Source organism: Baudoinia panamericana (genome assembly GCF_000338955.1).
Source record: "Baudoinia panamericana UAMH 10762 unplaced genomic scaffold BAUCOscaffold_6, whole genome shotgun sequence".
Lineage (NCBI taxonomy): Eukaryota > Fungi > Ascomycota > Dothideomycetes > Mycosphaerellales > Teratosphaeriaceae > Baudoinia > Baudoinia panamericana.
In genome coordinates this window covers 1,083,829-1,098,689 of record NW_006911262.1, presented here as the reverse complement: position 1 = coordinate 1,098,689, position 14,861 = coordinate 1,083,829, and the positions used below count along the sequence as shown (strand labels likewise).

At 55.0% G+C, this 14,861-nt stretch overlaps 5 protein-coding genes across 5 annotated transcripts; 3 read left to right on the top strand and 2 right to left on the bottom strand.

Annotated features, from left to right (window-relative positions):
- Nucleotides 1-1,938: 1,938 nt before the first annotated feature.
- BAUCODRAFT_34049 (uncharacterized protein) lies at nucleotides 1,939-3,993 on the top strand. Its single transcript, XM_007677948.1, has 2 exons — nucleotides 1,939-2,490; nucleotides 2,550-3,993. Exons 1-2 carry the CDS (start codon nucleotides 2,403-2,405, stop codon nucleotides 3,581-3,583), a joined length of 1,122 nt encoding a protein of 373 aa, XP_007676138.1. The 5' UTR covers nucleotides 1,939-2,402; the 3' UTR covers nucleotides 3,584-3,993.
- A 630-nt stretch (nucleotides 3,994-4,623) lies between these two features.
- On the top strand, nucleotides 4,624-6,984 carry BAUCODRAFT_108497 (uncharacterized protein; the record flags this gene model as incomplete). Its single annotated transcript, XM_007678438.1, has 2 exons — nucleotides 4,624-5,069; nucleotides 5,119-6,984. Exons 1-2 carry the CDS (start codon nucleotides 5,010-5,012, stop codon nucleotides 6,982-6,984), a joined length of 1,926 nt encoding a protein of 641 aa, XP_007676628.1. The 5' UTR covers nucleotides 4,624-5,009.
- Nucleotides 6,985-7,121: 137 nt separating this feature from the next.
- Nucleotides 7,122-8,280, bottom strand: BAUCODRAFT_156790 (uncharacterized protein; the record flags this gene model as incomplete). Its single annotated transcript, XM_007678437.1, has 2 exons — nucleotides 7,683-8,280; nucleotides 7,122-7,626 (listed from the first exon to the last, which is right to left on the bottom strand). The coding sequence occupies exons 1-2, from the start codon at nucleotides 7,952-7,954 to the stop codon at nucleotides 7,122-7,124; spliced, it is 777 nt and encodes a 258-aa protein (XP_007676627.1). The 5' UTR covers nucleotides 7,955-8,280.
- Nucleotides 8,281-8,447: 167 nt separating this feature from the next.
- BAUCODRAFT_108492 (uncharacterized protein) lies at nucleotides 8,448-10,118 on the top strand. Its single transcript, XM_007678436.1, has 5 exons — nucleotides 8,448-8,612; nucleotides 8,664-8,746; nucleotides 8,808-8,834; nucleotides 8,903-9,572; nucleotides 9,636-10,118. Exons 1-5 carry the CDS (start codon nucleotides 8,507-8,509, stop codon nucleotides 9,920-9,922), a joined length of 1,173 nt encoding a protein of 390 aa, XP_007676626.1. The 5' UTR covers nucleotides 8,448-8,506; the 3' UTR covers nucleotides 9,923-10,118.
- Nucleotides 10,119-10,127: 9 nt separating this feature from the next.
- On the bottom strand, nucleotides 10,128-14,659 carry BAUCODRAFT_485155 (uncharacterized protein). The gene is made up of 6 exons (XM_007678435.1): nucleotides 14,412-14,659; nucleotides 14,326-14,342; nucleotides 14,154-14,271; nucleotides 13,569-14,097; nucleotides 10,977-13,508; nucleotides 10,128-10,922 (listed from the first exon to the last, which is right to left on the bottom strand). The coding sequence occupies exons 1-6, from the start codon at nucleotides 14,433-14,435 to the stop codon at nucleotides 10,333-10,335; spliced, it is 3,810 nt and encodes a 1,269-aa protein (XP_007676625.1). The 5' UTR covers nucleotides 14,436-14,659; the 3' UTR covers nucleotides 10,128-10,332.
- Between the last annotated feature and the right edge of the window lie 202 nt (nucleotides 14,660-14,861).

Here is a 14,861-nt window from a genome sequence, read left to right as displayed (position 1 = left end):
AAAAACAAGCGGCGGGGAGAATGCAAAAGTTCCCCGTCAGACACCGTGGGCACCATGCCATGGCCAGACGGCGCATGATACGATGCATGCGCGGCTGCATGATGCACATTGCTATGCCATGAGCAGAGACTACCCTCTCGTGGGTTACGAACATCTTACACGAGTCAACGCACGAGTGTTCACCGCGGGGCAATGTGCAATTGGTGCGTGCAACGATCCGGCGTTCCGACAGAGTTGACGCTTGTTTCCGGGCGACGCAGGAGGTTAGAATCTTGTCACGGAGGTTTTAGAACCGTTCAGCATAGAAGCGCTGATCGTCGTGCTGGCAACAGCGCGAACGGTTCGTTACGTTCCTGCTCCTGCACTGGCGTTGCAATGTGTGCGTGACATTTGCAGTGCTTTCAACAACATTCTGCAGGAACGTCGTCAGACGAGATGGTGCTGCCCGAATCCTCGGGTGCGTGTATACCAACGGCCCACCTGCATCTCACCGTCTGCGCTGCAAATCAACGTTGCCAAGTCGCTAAAATGCTCTTGATGAGGACTAGTCGGACACCGGCCGTTGCCAGCCTAAGCTTTTAAGCTGCAGGCAAAGCACGCAAGTCCAAGATCTGGCGTCGATCCGTCTGAGGTACCGCATCTGCGCAGGTGATCAGAACCGAAAGCCACTCTTTCAGTTCCATTGGCACACAGTGTGGAGCGCGATACTGGTGTGTCTCCTCGTGCAAGGACACAGACGCATCTACCACGCTGCTCCTGACATGCAGCACTTTGAGACAATACTTCTTCCACATCGGTTCAACTCGTCGGCGACGGGCCCCTGCGGCTGGTAATCGTACTGTAGAATGGCCGACAGCGTGTCGATGGGTACTGGAGCATGCTGCAAAACTGTCCTTGTCCAGATACTGTCTCTTCCGCAGACCTAGCGTTCATGCTTGCATGAGGACGATAGTCTGATCATGGGCCTGACGGCCAGCCCGTATGTAGCCAGCGATGTACGTCCGTAGGAGCGCATACAGCATGTACCGTGCCATGCCATATGTAGCTATTGCACACGCCTCATGACTGCATGCTGCATGCACCACATAGAATCCCGTACCCAAGAGAGCAGGATGCTCACCGAGCGCTTGGGCCCCGGAGCATCTCAAATCGATCCTTGCTCGCCTGGACGGTCCGTGCCAGCGCCGTGGAGCAACGGCTGGCGTCCTCCTTGTCCCATGTTCCACCTTCGTCTTCTCCACGGGCCAGCCAGTCCTCACGGCCAGTGAAGGCACGCCGGGTGAGACTGGCAGTATTGGGTGTCTTACGCGATCGCGCAACTCCAACGGTCCATTGCGTACCACAAAAAGGATCAAAAAGTCACCAGAGACATTCTTTGGCTGGATTGGCATGCTGTTGCTCGCAACGGTCCGCCCCCAAGCTATATTCAGTGCCTGTGGCGTACCGTTAAGTGAAGCCGAAATGAGGTGGTAAGCATGTCGAGTAGGTGTTTCGACTTTCAACCGTTCCGCCGTTGGCGATGCCCTAAGTATAGCAGGAACAAGGCTTTCACGTTGTTCTCTTCCTTACGCCAAAACGCCAGTACCACTGGGGGGCATGGCATGGCAGCGGGCAACTGGCTAAATGGTAAAGCATGTCTAAGCAGATGTTTCGGACCAAATGTCTTAGACAATTTACATCACGACGGACTCAGACAGGGTCCAGCACTTCATCATGCGCTGTCAAAGGAGGGATGTACTCAGGATGATCACGGTTTACGGCGATGCCCGCCCCTGGTACTGCATTGTGCTCCTAACTGTATCTTCAATCGCTTACCCCTGCCTTGTGATGCAGACCCACTAGAGGTGCCCGCGATCCTGGACCACGCTGCTGGAATGGCGAACATCGCGGGCTGCCGTGACACATGCCGCCGTCTTTATTGTCTGTCCGAAGATACTACTGGTACCGTACCTCACCATAGACCGTGCAGAGTGTCAGTTGCCTCCAATATCTCATGTTTCGGCGGTGAAGCTTGTATCAAAATTCGTGGTCTACAACGCCCCACCTGAAAGCCTATCTTCAACTACGACCAGGGGCTTCACGCGCCGCTAGAGAGACTAGGAAGACTAGGCTGGAGGCAAATAGTCTGCCTGTCGGCTCATTCAAAGTCCCTCCCTCACCCGACGGCAACGGCCAAGTAATATTATTGTCTGGACCTCGACGTTGCAACGCCATTGCGCAGGTCAGTAAATACTATACAATCTCTTACATTCGCCAGTACATCTTCGCTACAATCCGTACGAAACTTGACCATCCATCAACATCATCCTTGGCATTGGCACGAAAGTGCTAACGTTCCCAACAGCTTGCCACATACTGTACCGTGTCATCGAGCCAGATACTCTGACGTCCGAGTGAGCGACATGCCTCAACACAAGCGCGGCCCCTGGTCGCAAAGCGAGGATCAGTTCTTGTTGCATCTAGTCGGTCTGCATGGCGCCCATAATTGGGGTATGAGGACATCTTATCATTCTGCCGAAGACGCCTCGAACTAACCATAGAATCCGCAGTGCGCATATCGCAAACAATCCAAACTAGGTCGCCGAAGCAATGCCGGGAGCGTTTCCATCAGAACCTGAAGCCTAACCTTAACCATGACCCTATCACGCCTGAGGAGGGTGTCATGATCGAGCAAATGGTTGGCGAGATGGGCAAGCGCTGGGCCGAAATCGCCAGACGGCTGCGTGGCCGGAGCGACAATGCCGTGAAGAATTGGTGGAACGGCAGCATGAATCGAAGACGGCGCAGCAACAACCCGCGTCGAGCCGATCTGGAGGTCCGTCAGCCATCGCATATGGGTGCGCACAGTATGCCGCAACCGCAAACTCACCACCACACCTTGCCATCGAGCTACGTCCCTGCAGGCGCGATGCAGTACTTTGGGCAGCCGATCTACCACCACTCAGCGCCGCAACACGTGCAGCTACCTCCTAATGGCTACATGTACCGTCAGTCTAGCATGATCGAAACGCCCCTACCATCTCCCTCGGCCTTTTCGCAGCTTTCCAATGAGGGTGCACCGTCACTGGTGTCTGACTGCTCTTCTCTGTCTGGTCGTTCACCGAACCATGCACATTTGTCGATGGAGCTTCCACCTCTATCTGGATCCAGCAGTGACCGACGATACTCCGGTGGATCTGGCTTGCGTTTGAGCGTTCCCGGATCGTTTACTGAAAGTGAATACGCTTTCAAAACCACGCCGCCAATGCTGCAAGAGCCATTCCAACATCAGCCTCAAACCCACTTCCCACCACCGCAGCACTTCCTTCCTTCGCAACCGGCCCAGCCGATGCACGGCCAACACCCATTGCCACAGTACGTGGTGCCTTCGACTTCCATGTCTCGTAACGGCTACCAGCAAACAACGCCGCTTTCAACGCCGTCGCCGGCCTTGCAACTGCCGAGCATCGCAAACCTTGCAGTATCGGATCGACACTCGCCAGCACTATCGCTTGATCCGGCGCTGCACGGCGCGCATTCTGCGTTCCTCCCTGATGGCTCGCCTGCGAGGGACAAGATGAGGTTATCCAACCTCACGCACTGAGCTCGTTTATCATGAATGCTATACCCAGCGAATCCCATCGGACTGTACACACAGAGACGACATAGAACTGCACGATCGCTAATGTTTCATGGGCCCTCTGCCGGGCGAACCCGAGAGGCAGTATCAGCTGTTGGCTCTCGGCCATTTTGTATCATACCCCGTGGTTGCGCGCATGCATGTACAAACATGCCTCGGATTTGCTAGCGTTCAAGCGATGTCTTCAAAAGCGATCAGCACGAACAGTCTGCAGCATTCTAAACGTTAGAGCAAAGTTCGTCCATTACAAGCATCATTCCTTCATTTTGCAAAACCATCCCAATGCCTCAGCGGCTTTGATTATGCAGGCTATGCTTCTCACGTTGCTGTTGGGTTCGAGTTCGCATGACAGCTCGGCGTTCGCAACGCCGCGGTGCTGACCCTGGCATCTTCGGAGATTATTTCATACCATCTATAGAACCGGTACGCACTGACGGACACATGACATCGCCACGTCCAAGCTCATGAGGTCGCCCCAGAGTGCAGCCTCGGTGCTTTCGGTAGGCCAGAAACCACGTGTTGCGCCACGGGCGTCAAGGTATCGCGCAAAGATGATTTTCTGAAATTAGCACCAGTCAGCGCCATTGCCGTTACCGCCCGCGCGGCAGTTTGGGAGGTGGTAACTCTCTATGCCTTTGCCAGCTTGGGTACGTTTAAAAGTTGCGGTTAGCGGCGGGAGCCGACCATGGCTCTGATAAACTGCAAAGAAACAGGTCACTACGAAGTGTTTTGGTTGCGATGTCAGACTGCTTCATAGTACGCCCGCATTTGCGCCATCGTGTTAGACGTATCAGCCTTCATTGAACATTGCGTTCGTGATTGTTTCAATCCGGTGAGTCTTCGACCTGAGCACAACCGAGGCAGGTGGACGGCTGGCGTGTTGCGGGCGAGTTGTCGTGAACAGCCAATACCCTTGCGAGTAGCGAAAAGTGTCGCCATTAGCAATATTTCTGTGTTCTCAGCAGCTCTCTGCTTCGTCTACAAACTATCAGCACAGCTTGGAGTCTGCGCTGGACATTGATTGAATTGAACCGCAGATCGGGAAGTCCAGGTCGGACTTTGCCGACCCTTCGAAGGTTCATCCTCCACCTCCACCTCCACCTCCAACGATGGCTTACTCGAAGGCGTTGCGACCCATTGACAACAACTTTATTCTCAGATTTCTTGTGCACATATATCGCCTCTTCGTATTGTTCTGAAACAGCGTGTGGGATATCGTCATCCCAACACCAGCCAGTAAGCCTGGACTGTACTCCTGCTTTTATATAAAACTGCAAACCTAGTGGGCTCATACTCACTGAAACGAGTCACTGTATGGCATAATATTGTCCGGCTCGAGGAATCGAGTACAGCGGCTGGTTGCGAGCCATCCGAAAGTGTAGGGATCTGCATGTCGTACAGTCCGGATGCGAGGGCGATACCGAGAGGTGTCGCGTTCATATCCCTCTTGGTATGCTCTCACAACGCTCTTTGAGACTCGGTTCTGACGATCTTGGCAGTCTCATAGAGATCTATCCTTGCATATACCCATCAACTACGTCACCGTACCAGGCGTCTCGTTAACTGCAGCATGCTTTTCTAACAAGCAATACGAAGATGCTGCAGCCGCAAGATGCCTGTCAAACCTACTTGCGATCGGCTTCCGTAGACTGGAGGTCGATGTATATTGGGACTACACCCGGCGAACGTGGAGCCTCTGTCCCGTCCAACTTGGTGATGCTACTGCCCTTGCCAACACCACAGTGCTCGTGGCGTCAACTACTTCGCGGACGGGCGCCGCGACTCTTGCGAGCGGACAGCTCACTGGAAGAGACATATCGAGCGCAACCGCAGCACTTCCGCTATCTTCCAACGTTAGTGGCGGTAGCGGTAGCCCAGAGATTGCTTCTGAAAGCTTGCCCTCTATCACTGCGACAAGCACCCTAGATGCAACGGGCTCGTTACGGTCAACGCCCACCGGTACTCCGTCGGGTAGACCCGCCGTCTCTGGCTCACCAGGTGTTTTGATACAGGCCGGTCAGTTCGCATGTACAGAGACGGTCAACTTCGAGATGGTCACAACAATTCTCTCGATGTATCTCCAAAATACGGAAAACAACTTGAATGCTACGACTCGATACATCATCCTAAACCTTCATCGGGCCAGCCCAGCGCCTACCTTTAATAATAGTGCGGAGCAACTACCTTCGTCCGCCCTGCCTCAAGCGAACAATCTCCTGAGTTCAGCCTTACTCGTCAACAATTCGGTGTATCTCTATACGCCCACCGAGCTGCTCGCCGATCGCGCGAACCTAAATGCTGCTACTAGCTGGTTAGGAGTCAGCCGTACCTTTTGGCCAGATACTACATATTTTCGAACTGTCGAAGCCGACGGCCACAACACGTCGCCGGACGGCTGGCCGAGTGAGGGCTTCGTGGAGTTGCAAAGGGCTGAGCGCCTGCTGGTTGGCTTCGGAAGCGTCGACCCTCGGATGGATGGGTACAACTTCTCGGGTGACGCTGCGTATATATTTCCAGCCGGGTACCTGGAGTCACCGAGGAATGTTGTAAGGAGCAGCAATACAATTACGGGTGGCTGCCTCGTCCAGACCAACGTGAACACGCTCGGCACGGTCAACAGCTCCTGGGCGACGGCGGAACTCGACTCGGTCGCACAGCAGAATGTCAACACTCAAGCAACCAACTTGGTCAACTGCGGTATATCGCCAATGCTCAACGAGAGCCTTGGTAACGCTTCAGCAGCGGACAATATCGCAGCCTATCAGTCGTGGGTCACAAGCGCACAGTGGGCATGGGCTTCTGGCGAGCCTCGTAATGTGGGAAACAATACGAACCTGCGATGTGCGGGTCTCAACTCAACAGCCGGCCGCTTCCAAGTCGCCGACTGCACACAATCCTACTATGGCGCCTGCAGAGTTGCATCGGAACCCTACCAATGGCAGATGACTAACATGAAGGGACGTTACCAGGCGGTGGATGATGCGTGTCCGTCGAACACGTCCTTTGCGGTCCCGAGAACAGCACTAGAGAACAGCTATCTCTTAGCCACCTGGAGGAACTACCTGTCGACGCAATCGAGTCAAGACGGGAGTACAGGCTCGCAAGACACGTTGCTGTGGCTCAACTTCAATGACCTTGAGTCAAATGGGTGCTGGGTCATAGGCCAGAACACATCCTGCCCGTACAGTCCTTCACAAATGAGCGACGGTGACCGTACGATCACTGTTCCCACCGTGGCAGCAGTGATAGTTTTCGTGCTGGCAGCACTGACAGTATTCGTGAAGTGCGCGTCCAACAGACAGACTTCACGGCGGAGAAGAAGGAGAGGCGATGACGGCTGGGAGTATGAGGGCGTACCATCGTAGCTTGAGTAAATCTCAGATGCATTTGGGGCACGTCTGTCGAGCTATATATTCCGAAAGGCGGTGTGCAAGTTGCTTCGAGATCTGAGCATACACCGTGAAGTTCAGGTCATGATAATGCCGCCGTCGACGACCTGCGTCTATCCCGTCACGTAATCAGAGTCACGACTGGCTAAGAAGCTTACCAGTTTCGCCACATCCTCTGGCACACTGGTACGGCCAAGCGCAATCAGCTCACCGCTGTACTTCTTGATCGTGTCGCCTTTCGCGACTCCCTTCTTCTTGCCTAGCTCCTCGTCGATAGTGTCCCACATCGCTGTTCCGACAATGCCGGGTCCATAAGCATTGACCGTAATGTTGTGCTCAGCCATCTCCATGGCATATGCTTGCGTGAGACCGCGGACCGCCCACTTCGAAGCAGAGTAGTGCGAAAGCAACGGAAAAGGTTTGAAGGCAACGATACTTGCGGCAGCGATCATCTTTCCAGGGCTATCCGGCTTGCAATTGCCTTGTTTGATGAGCTGTTTAGCGGCGGCTTGGTAGCAGTTCTGAACGCCGAAGACATTGACGCGGAACATTCGCTCAAAGTCTTGCTCGGTGAGGTCCAGTAGGCCTTTGACTTGAGCTATCCCAGCATTCGCTATCCTGTAACAGGAATTAGTGTGCATGGATACATCTATCCTGATACTGAGTGATACTACATTGTATTTAGATCGCCCAACTCCTTCACACTTGTCTGTATCATCTGTTCGACCTCACTGAGCTTGCTGACGTCCGCGATTGCGACACAAGATTTGCGACCCATATCCTTAATTTGCTTAGCGACCTCGTGACAGCCTGACTCGTTGGCGGGTATGTCGTTCACACAGACGTCGTAGCCATCTTCCGCCAAGCGGATGGCTATGGCCTTCCCAATGCCTCTAGCAGAGCCTGTAACTATAGCAGTCCGACCTTCGACAGATTCACGCGGCATCGTCAGGGCGGCACCTCGGGTTCTTGTGTAGCTCTGATTCTCTCAGAAATACAGGCGATAGACCAAGGTTTACAGGACGATCAACCCAAACTTGCTGTGAAGATGACCTTGCGAACCTTCTCGTAAACAACAACAGAGGCTAAAGCACGAGAGCAATAGGGATTGGGAATGGTCCGGCTTTAAAGGAACATGGAAACGTACAGACCTTGGTGTCCCGTGTTCCAAGTGGATTTCTCCACCCTCACTCGGTGGCTCGTGAATGAGGAGGTGTTCTGCTCGGGCTTGCGGAGGAAAAGTAGACGAGCTACAGTGAGAGGAGGATCGAGGTAAAGCCGATGTTGGAGCTCCGTGATCATTCTGCGGTTCGAGGTCGATGTGGGGGTGCGGAGGTGGAGAGCACAGCACCACGAGGAAGGTACGGCGATTGGCTGTCTAGACGTCAAGTGGGGCTCGATTCCAAGATCATTGATACGCGTTCCGCTGTACGCGTCTCCCGCCAGTGAAGTGTACTACGGGAACAGCAGAACAGTGGGAGGTCGGAGTATTGTAGACATGTCTCGGCAATCCTCACGTAACCTGACCCTCTATGAGGAACTTGAGAGACTCGAGCAGAGCATCACACTGACGCTACAGGAAATTGACTCGAACTTCAGCAAAGGTGTGTAGTCGCTGACGGGACGACCTCTGTCTTGCTGCTGATATTTGGCAGCGCATCGCATCGTCACTAGTAGCATACTGCCCGTAGTTGAGCAGTATGCGAAGCATAGCAACGAAGTCTGGGAGGGTTCGAAGGTACAACGAGGGTTGTGCATACGCGGCCTCTTACCAATGCTGACTTGGGTTTGTACCGTAGTTCTGGAAACAGTTCTTCGAAGCATCGGTATGCTGGAACAATCTCAAGGATCACGACCATTTCCATCTTCAGAATCGACGCTAATGCTTCGACAGGCAAACGTCAGCTTAAGCGGTTACGAGGAAGCTCCTGCCGACGATGATGTTTCGCATAACGAGACAACAACTGAACTGGAGACATCTGACGCCTCAGATATCCGTTCAAAGGCCGGTGCAGACATTCACGACAATGATGAAGATTTCCCCGTAGACTCGCCTACTCAGGTCACTGGGGTACATTCAACGCCACAACTCGCCCCTTCCACGTCCAAGAAGGCTGGCTCGACGAGCAAAGCAGAAGCTTCAAAGCCAGCTCAGCCACTCCTTTCCCCTTCGCCGAGAAAGTACACAGGCAAGAATCCGAAAGCTTTGCCACCGTCGTCGGATGCGCCAAGCACACCTGGCCGACAGCCGAACCTGTATGAGGACTCTTCACCTTTCGAACCCAACTCGACATTCAAGCCTTCAGCGATGCGCACAAACAACGATCCTTTGCTGCATCGTATCCTGGACAAGAACTACCGCGTCCAGGCAACTCCGCACACTCAGCGACGCCAAGAGCGTCCCCAAGCTGTAGCGCCAACGCCAGCAACCACAACTCGAACGGTACCTTGGGACGACTCGCCGGAGTCATCACCAGCAGTGGCCGCACCTGAGCTTCGAAGCAACATTTTCTTGCCCGCGAAGGCACCTCGCTTGCCAGGCGTCTCCGTCCTGACGCCGGCGCGTGGCAAAACTGGCCATGCATTGCCAACCACTTCCACAGGTCGCAGACTCTTCAGTCCCGAAGACAAGGCGTACACGGCGAGTAAGGACCGGACTTCGCACACATTCTTCGAGGGCGAAAGCGACGACGAAGTGGACATTAGCCCGCCCAAAACCATGTCATTCCACGTCCCGCAAAGCAGGCTTCTGCAGACGCCAGCGCGAGAGGCTAGTAAGCGGATCGTCGAGGAGCTGCTTCTGACTGCTGGAGCGGACGCTACGGATGAAATTGAAGCGGACAATGACTTCATCGAGGAGCCGAGTCCAAGTGTTGTGCGTAGAGTGTTCAATACCGATGATGATACGTTTTAGGGTCGATATTTCGACGGTTCCGGACTACCTGACGAGCAGTCCGAGATGCAGTCGAGGTTGTCCTACACATGGACCGACTACAAACGTGCGAGCCGTAGCAGTAAAAGCAACTAGATCCACTTGACGAAGCGAACGGCTTTGTGGTTCTGTTACGAAAAAGTCTACTACGCTGCGTCAATCTCACATCCTCTCAAGCCAGCAACTGTCCAATGTCCGGTGCACGCTCGAGAAGACAACAAGCAGGTGGTATATCGCTCATTGCATGCCCGGTCAACCAACGGCTCTGCCAATCTGGAAAGTCAAGCCATAACCTTGCCGTTTCAACGCCACGCCCTTCAAACCCCAGATCTTGCGCCATAATCCATACATTCAGCCTAGAATTCAGAACAGCAACGCGAGGGGCGCACCTTCTACTCGTCTGCGTCGAAGATAGCCTCGTGCTGCTCGAGCAATGCCTGCACAGCCATACGCTGCGCCTGCATATCACTCATCTCCCTCTCAATGCTCAACGGCCGCATGATCGTCGGCGCAAACACCACCGCCAGATTCAACGGCGTCATGAGATTGTCGCTCTCATGCGCCATCACCCTGACCAAATGCTGGACGAGATACTCCAGACAATTCCGGTGATGCTCCGGCAGATCTGCCACTGCAAGCCGCAGGTGATACGCCTGCTTCTCGCCGTCGCTCATTTGGCCCGCCTCGAGCAGGGAGTCGTAGGCGTCGTACGTGATGAGCGGCGTCGGCAATTTCCTAAAGTACTGCTTCAGGGCGCTCGTCACGGCGTGGATGTCCAAGTCGGGGTCGGAGAGGTCGTAGTTGCCGTCCTTCTCGAAGCCTTGCTGCACGGATTTGACTTGGCCGGAGCCGCCGGACTTGCGGTAGACGCCTTCGACGTCCATGCCGCGCCGCTCCACTTCGGCGATGCAGCGGGTGACGATGGAGGGGATCATGCGCTTCTCGTGCTCGCAGCGCGCTTCGAGATCCGAACCGAAGAGGACTGTAGTATTGTCAGCTTCCCATGCACATTTAACGTCATGAACGGGCGCCTTACCTGTTGGGTCAGTAGACGTAACGGCGAGGTTCGTGCTACTGCTATTCTTCATGCTGCCCATCTGTCCCGCCTTCAGTCCCCCCGTGGCCTTCGGGGTCGAGAAGAAGCCGAAACCAGCTCCAGGCTTGGTCTCCACGCTCTGCTTGCCATTCAAACTGTTCTGATCACTGCCTGGCAAGTTCTGCTGCGGCATTTGACCGTATGGCGTCCCGATGTCGGTCGCACTATACGGCGCGCCAATCTCCTTGCCGCGCACACTGCTTTCGCCGGCGAACGTGCCCTTGATGCCCTTGGCAACGTTACGAGCCACTGCGCCGCCTCCCTTGCGCCAGTTGAATTTCTTGGCTTGGCCGCCCTTGCGGATGTTGACGACTTGTGGCGCGTCGAGTACTGTGGCTGGTTCGGCTTCGGTCTCGTGCAGAATGTTCGGTACTGAAGAGTCAGTGCCTACCAGACTCAGATTGCGCACGTCAGACGGTCCAGGTGTTTCCAGCCTTGCCCCTGGATGGTAGATGCCAAGCCCATTGGCTGCACCGGCGACCGCTGCAGCACCGTTTGCTCCACGGTTCGCTCGGTATGTCTCCTGAAGGCCGTGTACAAGCTGATTGTTCATTTCAAGTAGCTGGTGGTTCCGGCCGGTAAGCGCTTCGTACTCCTGGAAACCCTTATCCTTCATCTGGATCAATGTGCCAATCTCACTCGTCAACTCATTACGCTGACGCATCAGTTCCTCGATTTGTTTGGTCATCGAGTCTTTCAGTCTTTGCAGTCGCTCCGCGAAGTCTCGCAGAATGTCGGCCTGCAGCGGTTGCAAGTCCAGCCGCTGATTGCTGTCCTTGGCCTTCTGTAGATGCGCAGTCATGCTTTCCAGCTCAGCAACAACCATTTCGCGTTGCGTGTCCAAGTCAACCAGTGTGTTCCGCTTCTGCTGCAGCTCGCTGGTCGCGGCCTTGATTTCTGCGGACTGGTTGAGCCGCTCCTCCATCGCCGCTCTCTCCGCCTCAAGCTCCGCGATCCGCTGCGCTTGTCTTCTATTCTGCGATCTTAGCTGCTCAAGCGGCTCTTTGTTCGGCGATGAGATGCTTGGACTACCAATGCTCATCGGCGAGCTTATCTCCAGCGAGCCATTTGCGGGCGACTTGGCTGCCATTGCGCCTCGATCGCTGAAGCTCCTGCCATGCTTCACCGCATTGGAAACCCGACGCAGGACTGATGAATGGCCAGCGTCGACGTCTCTGTGCTCTTTCCTGTCTCCGCGCAGTATGCGTGCCATCTCTTCCTCCATGGAGAAGGTGCCTTCAGCGCTGTGCTTCGGCAGGCCGGCACTACGGAGTGATGGTGACAAGTGACCGTCCGATCGCACATCCACGCTCTGCATTGTGCTGATGGAGTCGTTGTTCCTGTGTCGCGTCTCAGGAGGCGGTGGTGGGGGTGGAGGTAGTCGTGGCACCGCGAACTCGCCATTGAGTGGTTTCGAAGGCGCAGTGAGTCTACTGGAGTTTCGCGGAGGAGGCGCTTCGAAGCTGCTGCGAGGCTGCGGCGAGTCCACAGAAGTTGATCGGCTATTGTCCGGCCCCAAAGTGCTGTGTGCGTCGCTAAACGAGAATGGCGCGGATGATGCAGAGCTCTTTCGATGATGGTCCGGCGCAATCGTCTGTGTCGTCACAGTGCTTGGTGCAGGTACGGTGGCTGGTGTCGACGGTTCCGTTGAAGGTGCAGATGGTCTCTGCTGGCTTGCTGTAAGCGAATCTCCACGCAAAGGTCTGTCTGCGTGCTTTGGTGGCGGTGGCGCCGCACTTGTAGGTGCGCCGTCTCTGCGCTTTGGATCGTCGAATGGATTGACGCCCGAGCCAATAGAGTCGACCGAGATCGGTGACACTGTTGACTCCTTCTCCTTCACATCACCAGGTTGGGTGTCCAAGGGCAGTAGAGGGACGGGTGACTTGTTCTCGGCATTGAAACTGCTTCGCTGCTCCGCTTTTCGCGCCTTCGGCACTTCTTGCAGTTTGAAGCTTGCATTGCGATGCAAGGTGAAAGATGTGGTATCGTTGTGCTGTGGCTTCGGTCGGTCTGGCCTAGCTTCTGGCGCAGTTACCATTACAGGCGATGCTGCGGTGGGTGCGGGAGTATTTGTACCGGACCCATCTCGCTTCTTGGTCGTTCTACCTTTGTCTTGGTAGAGAATGTGTGGGCTTGTCTTCGCCTGCTCCTGCCTCTTCTCGGGTTCACGTTCTGTGGAGATTGATCTAGTTGAAGGCGATCTGTCTTCGCGCAAGGCTTCCCGATGAGCCCCTTTGGCCGAAAGCTTCCCTGAGAAATAATCACGTCCTAGCCTAGCCTCATTCTGCGGTGGAGGCGACGGGTCAGGTGGTCGTGGGACCTGCTTTCGAGGTATTGTGGGTGGCGGCCCTGGTGCTGGTGTCGGGTCGAAAGCCATCGGCAAGAAGCCACGCTCCTCCCCATCCTCTGTTGCTTCGGAGACATAGGACGGTCTGTGGGAGCCGTAAGTACTTGCTGGCAGAGTGGGGCCGTCTGTCGATTAGATGTCAGCGACTGCTATCCGCTTCTACCTTATTGCACATCTGAACCCACCTCTGCGTGACTCGTCCGACAACGGAGACACATCTCTGTTGTAGCTGCTTGGCGATGGCTCCTTTCTCAACAGCGGCTGCTGGTGCCGTGGAGGTGGTGGGCCAGGCGTCTCTACCTGCACATCCGACTCGGGCGTCTCCAAATCGGGCGAAAAAGCACTCTGCGTGGCTGCGCCGGGTGGCAACGAAGGCAGAGCTTTCTCAACAGCCGGCGCGCCTCCATTGGCTCCTGTTTGTGGCTGTCGTGTAGTCTTAGCCTTCTTCCGCCGCCGGGCCATCAAGCTCTCGTGGCAGCTCATGCAGAAGATCCCCTGAGACGTGCGCGCATAGCGCAGGTTTTCGATCTTCCGCTTGCAGTTGCGACACCTAAAGCAGCTTGCGCAAAAGGCTTGATCTCCGGTCAATATCGCCAAATCCTCGATCTTGTTGCCGCAGGCGTTGCAGCTATATGTGCAATTGTTACAGATGAGGGAGCCGTCGCCGAGCAAGAGCAGGTTCGCATCGGAGTCGAGTAGTGTTCCGCATGTATTCTGGTGGGACCGAGTCAGTATGCCTTAGTTGACATGTACAGTTTAGAGATGCGTACACATCGGAAGCAGTCAATATGCCATCGGTTGCCGGCAAGTTCGAATGCCTGGATCTCGTCAATACCCTCAGCCAACAATAGCAAGCCGTACTGTCTATCGTCGTACCTTCCCTTCTTCCTGTACACGATGACCGTCAGTAACGTCCGACTCTAGGCCGTGAGTGTGACTTACCAAGATCTCTCCACAACCTGCCATAACAAGATCATGCACATCAGCATTCGTTCTGCCAGCTGTATACAGGCCATATCTATACGTACCCTTGCACGGGAACACCACCTCATTTTGATCGTCCATTTCCTGGTATGCGGCCGGGGAGTCCACCATGGCCGCTGCCATCTTCGGAGAGTATGTTGTTGCAAAATCTCCTCACCGTTCGATGGACGATGATTGCTCGAATAACACCCCTCTTTTGGTTCGTTAGAAGCTGTGCAGGCCTTGCTGCCACATCCACCAAGTCGATAGCGTAATGGCAACACTGCGCCCCAACTCTTCGCTGACCGTCCTCGTATTCGAGCTTCCCACACGCAATCAGCCCTTACACACACACTCCAGCACCTCGACAACACTCTTCCTCAACGCTGCGCAACGCACAGCAGCGCAATGACAGTCGGTGATGCTGCAGTCACCAGCTGCAACTTGGGATTGTCACAGCAAGATGGCACGGGTTTGGCTTGGCTGAGCCGTAGTTCTGTTTCGGCTCGCTCTCC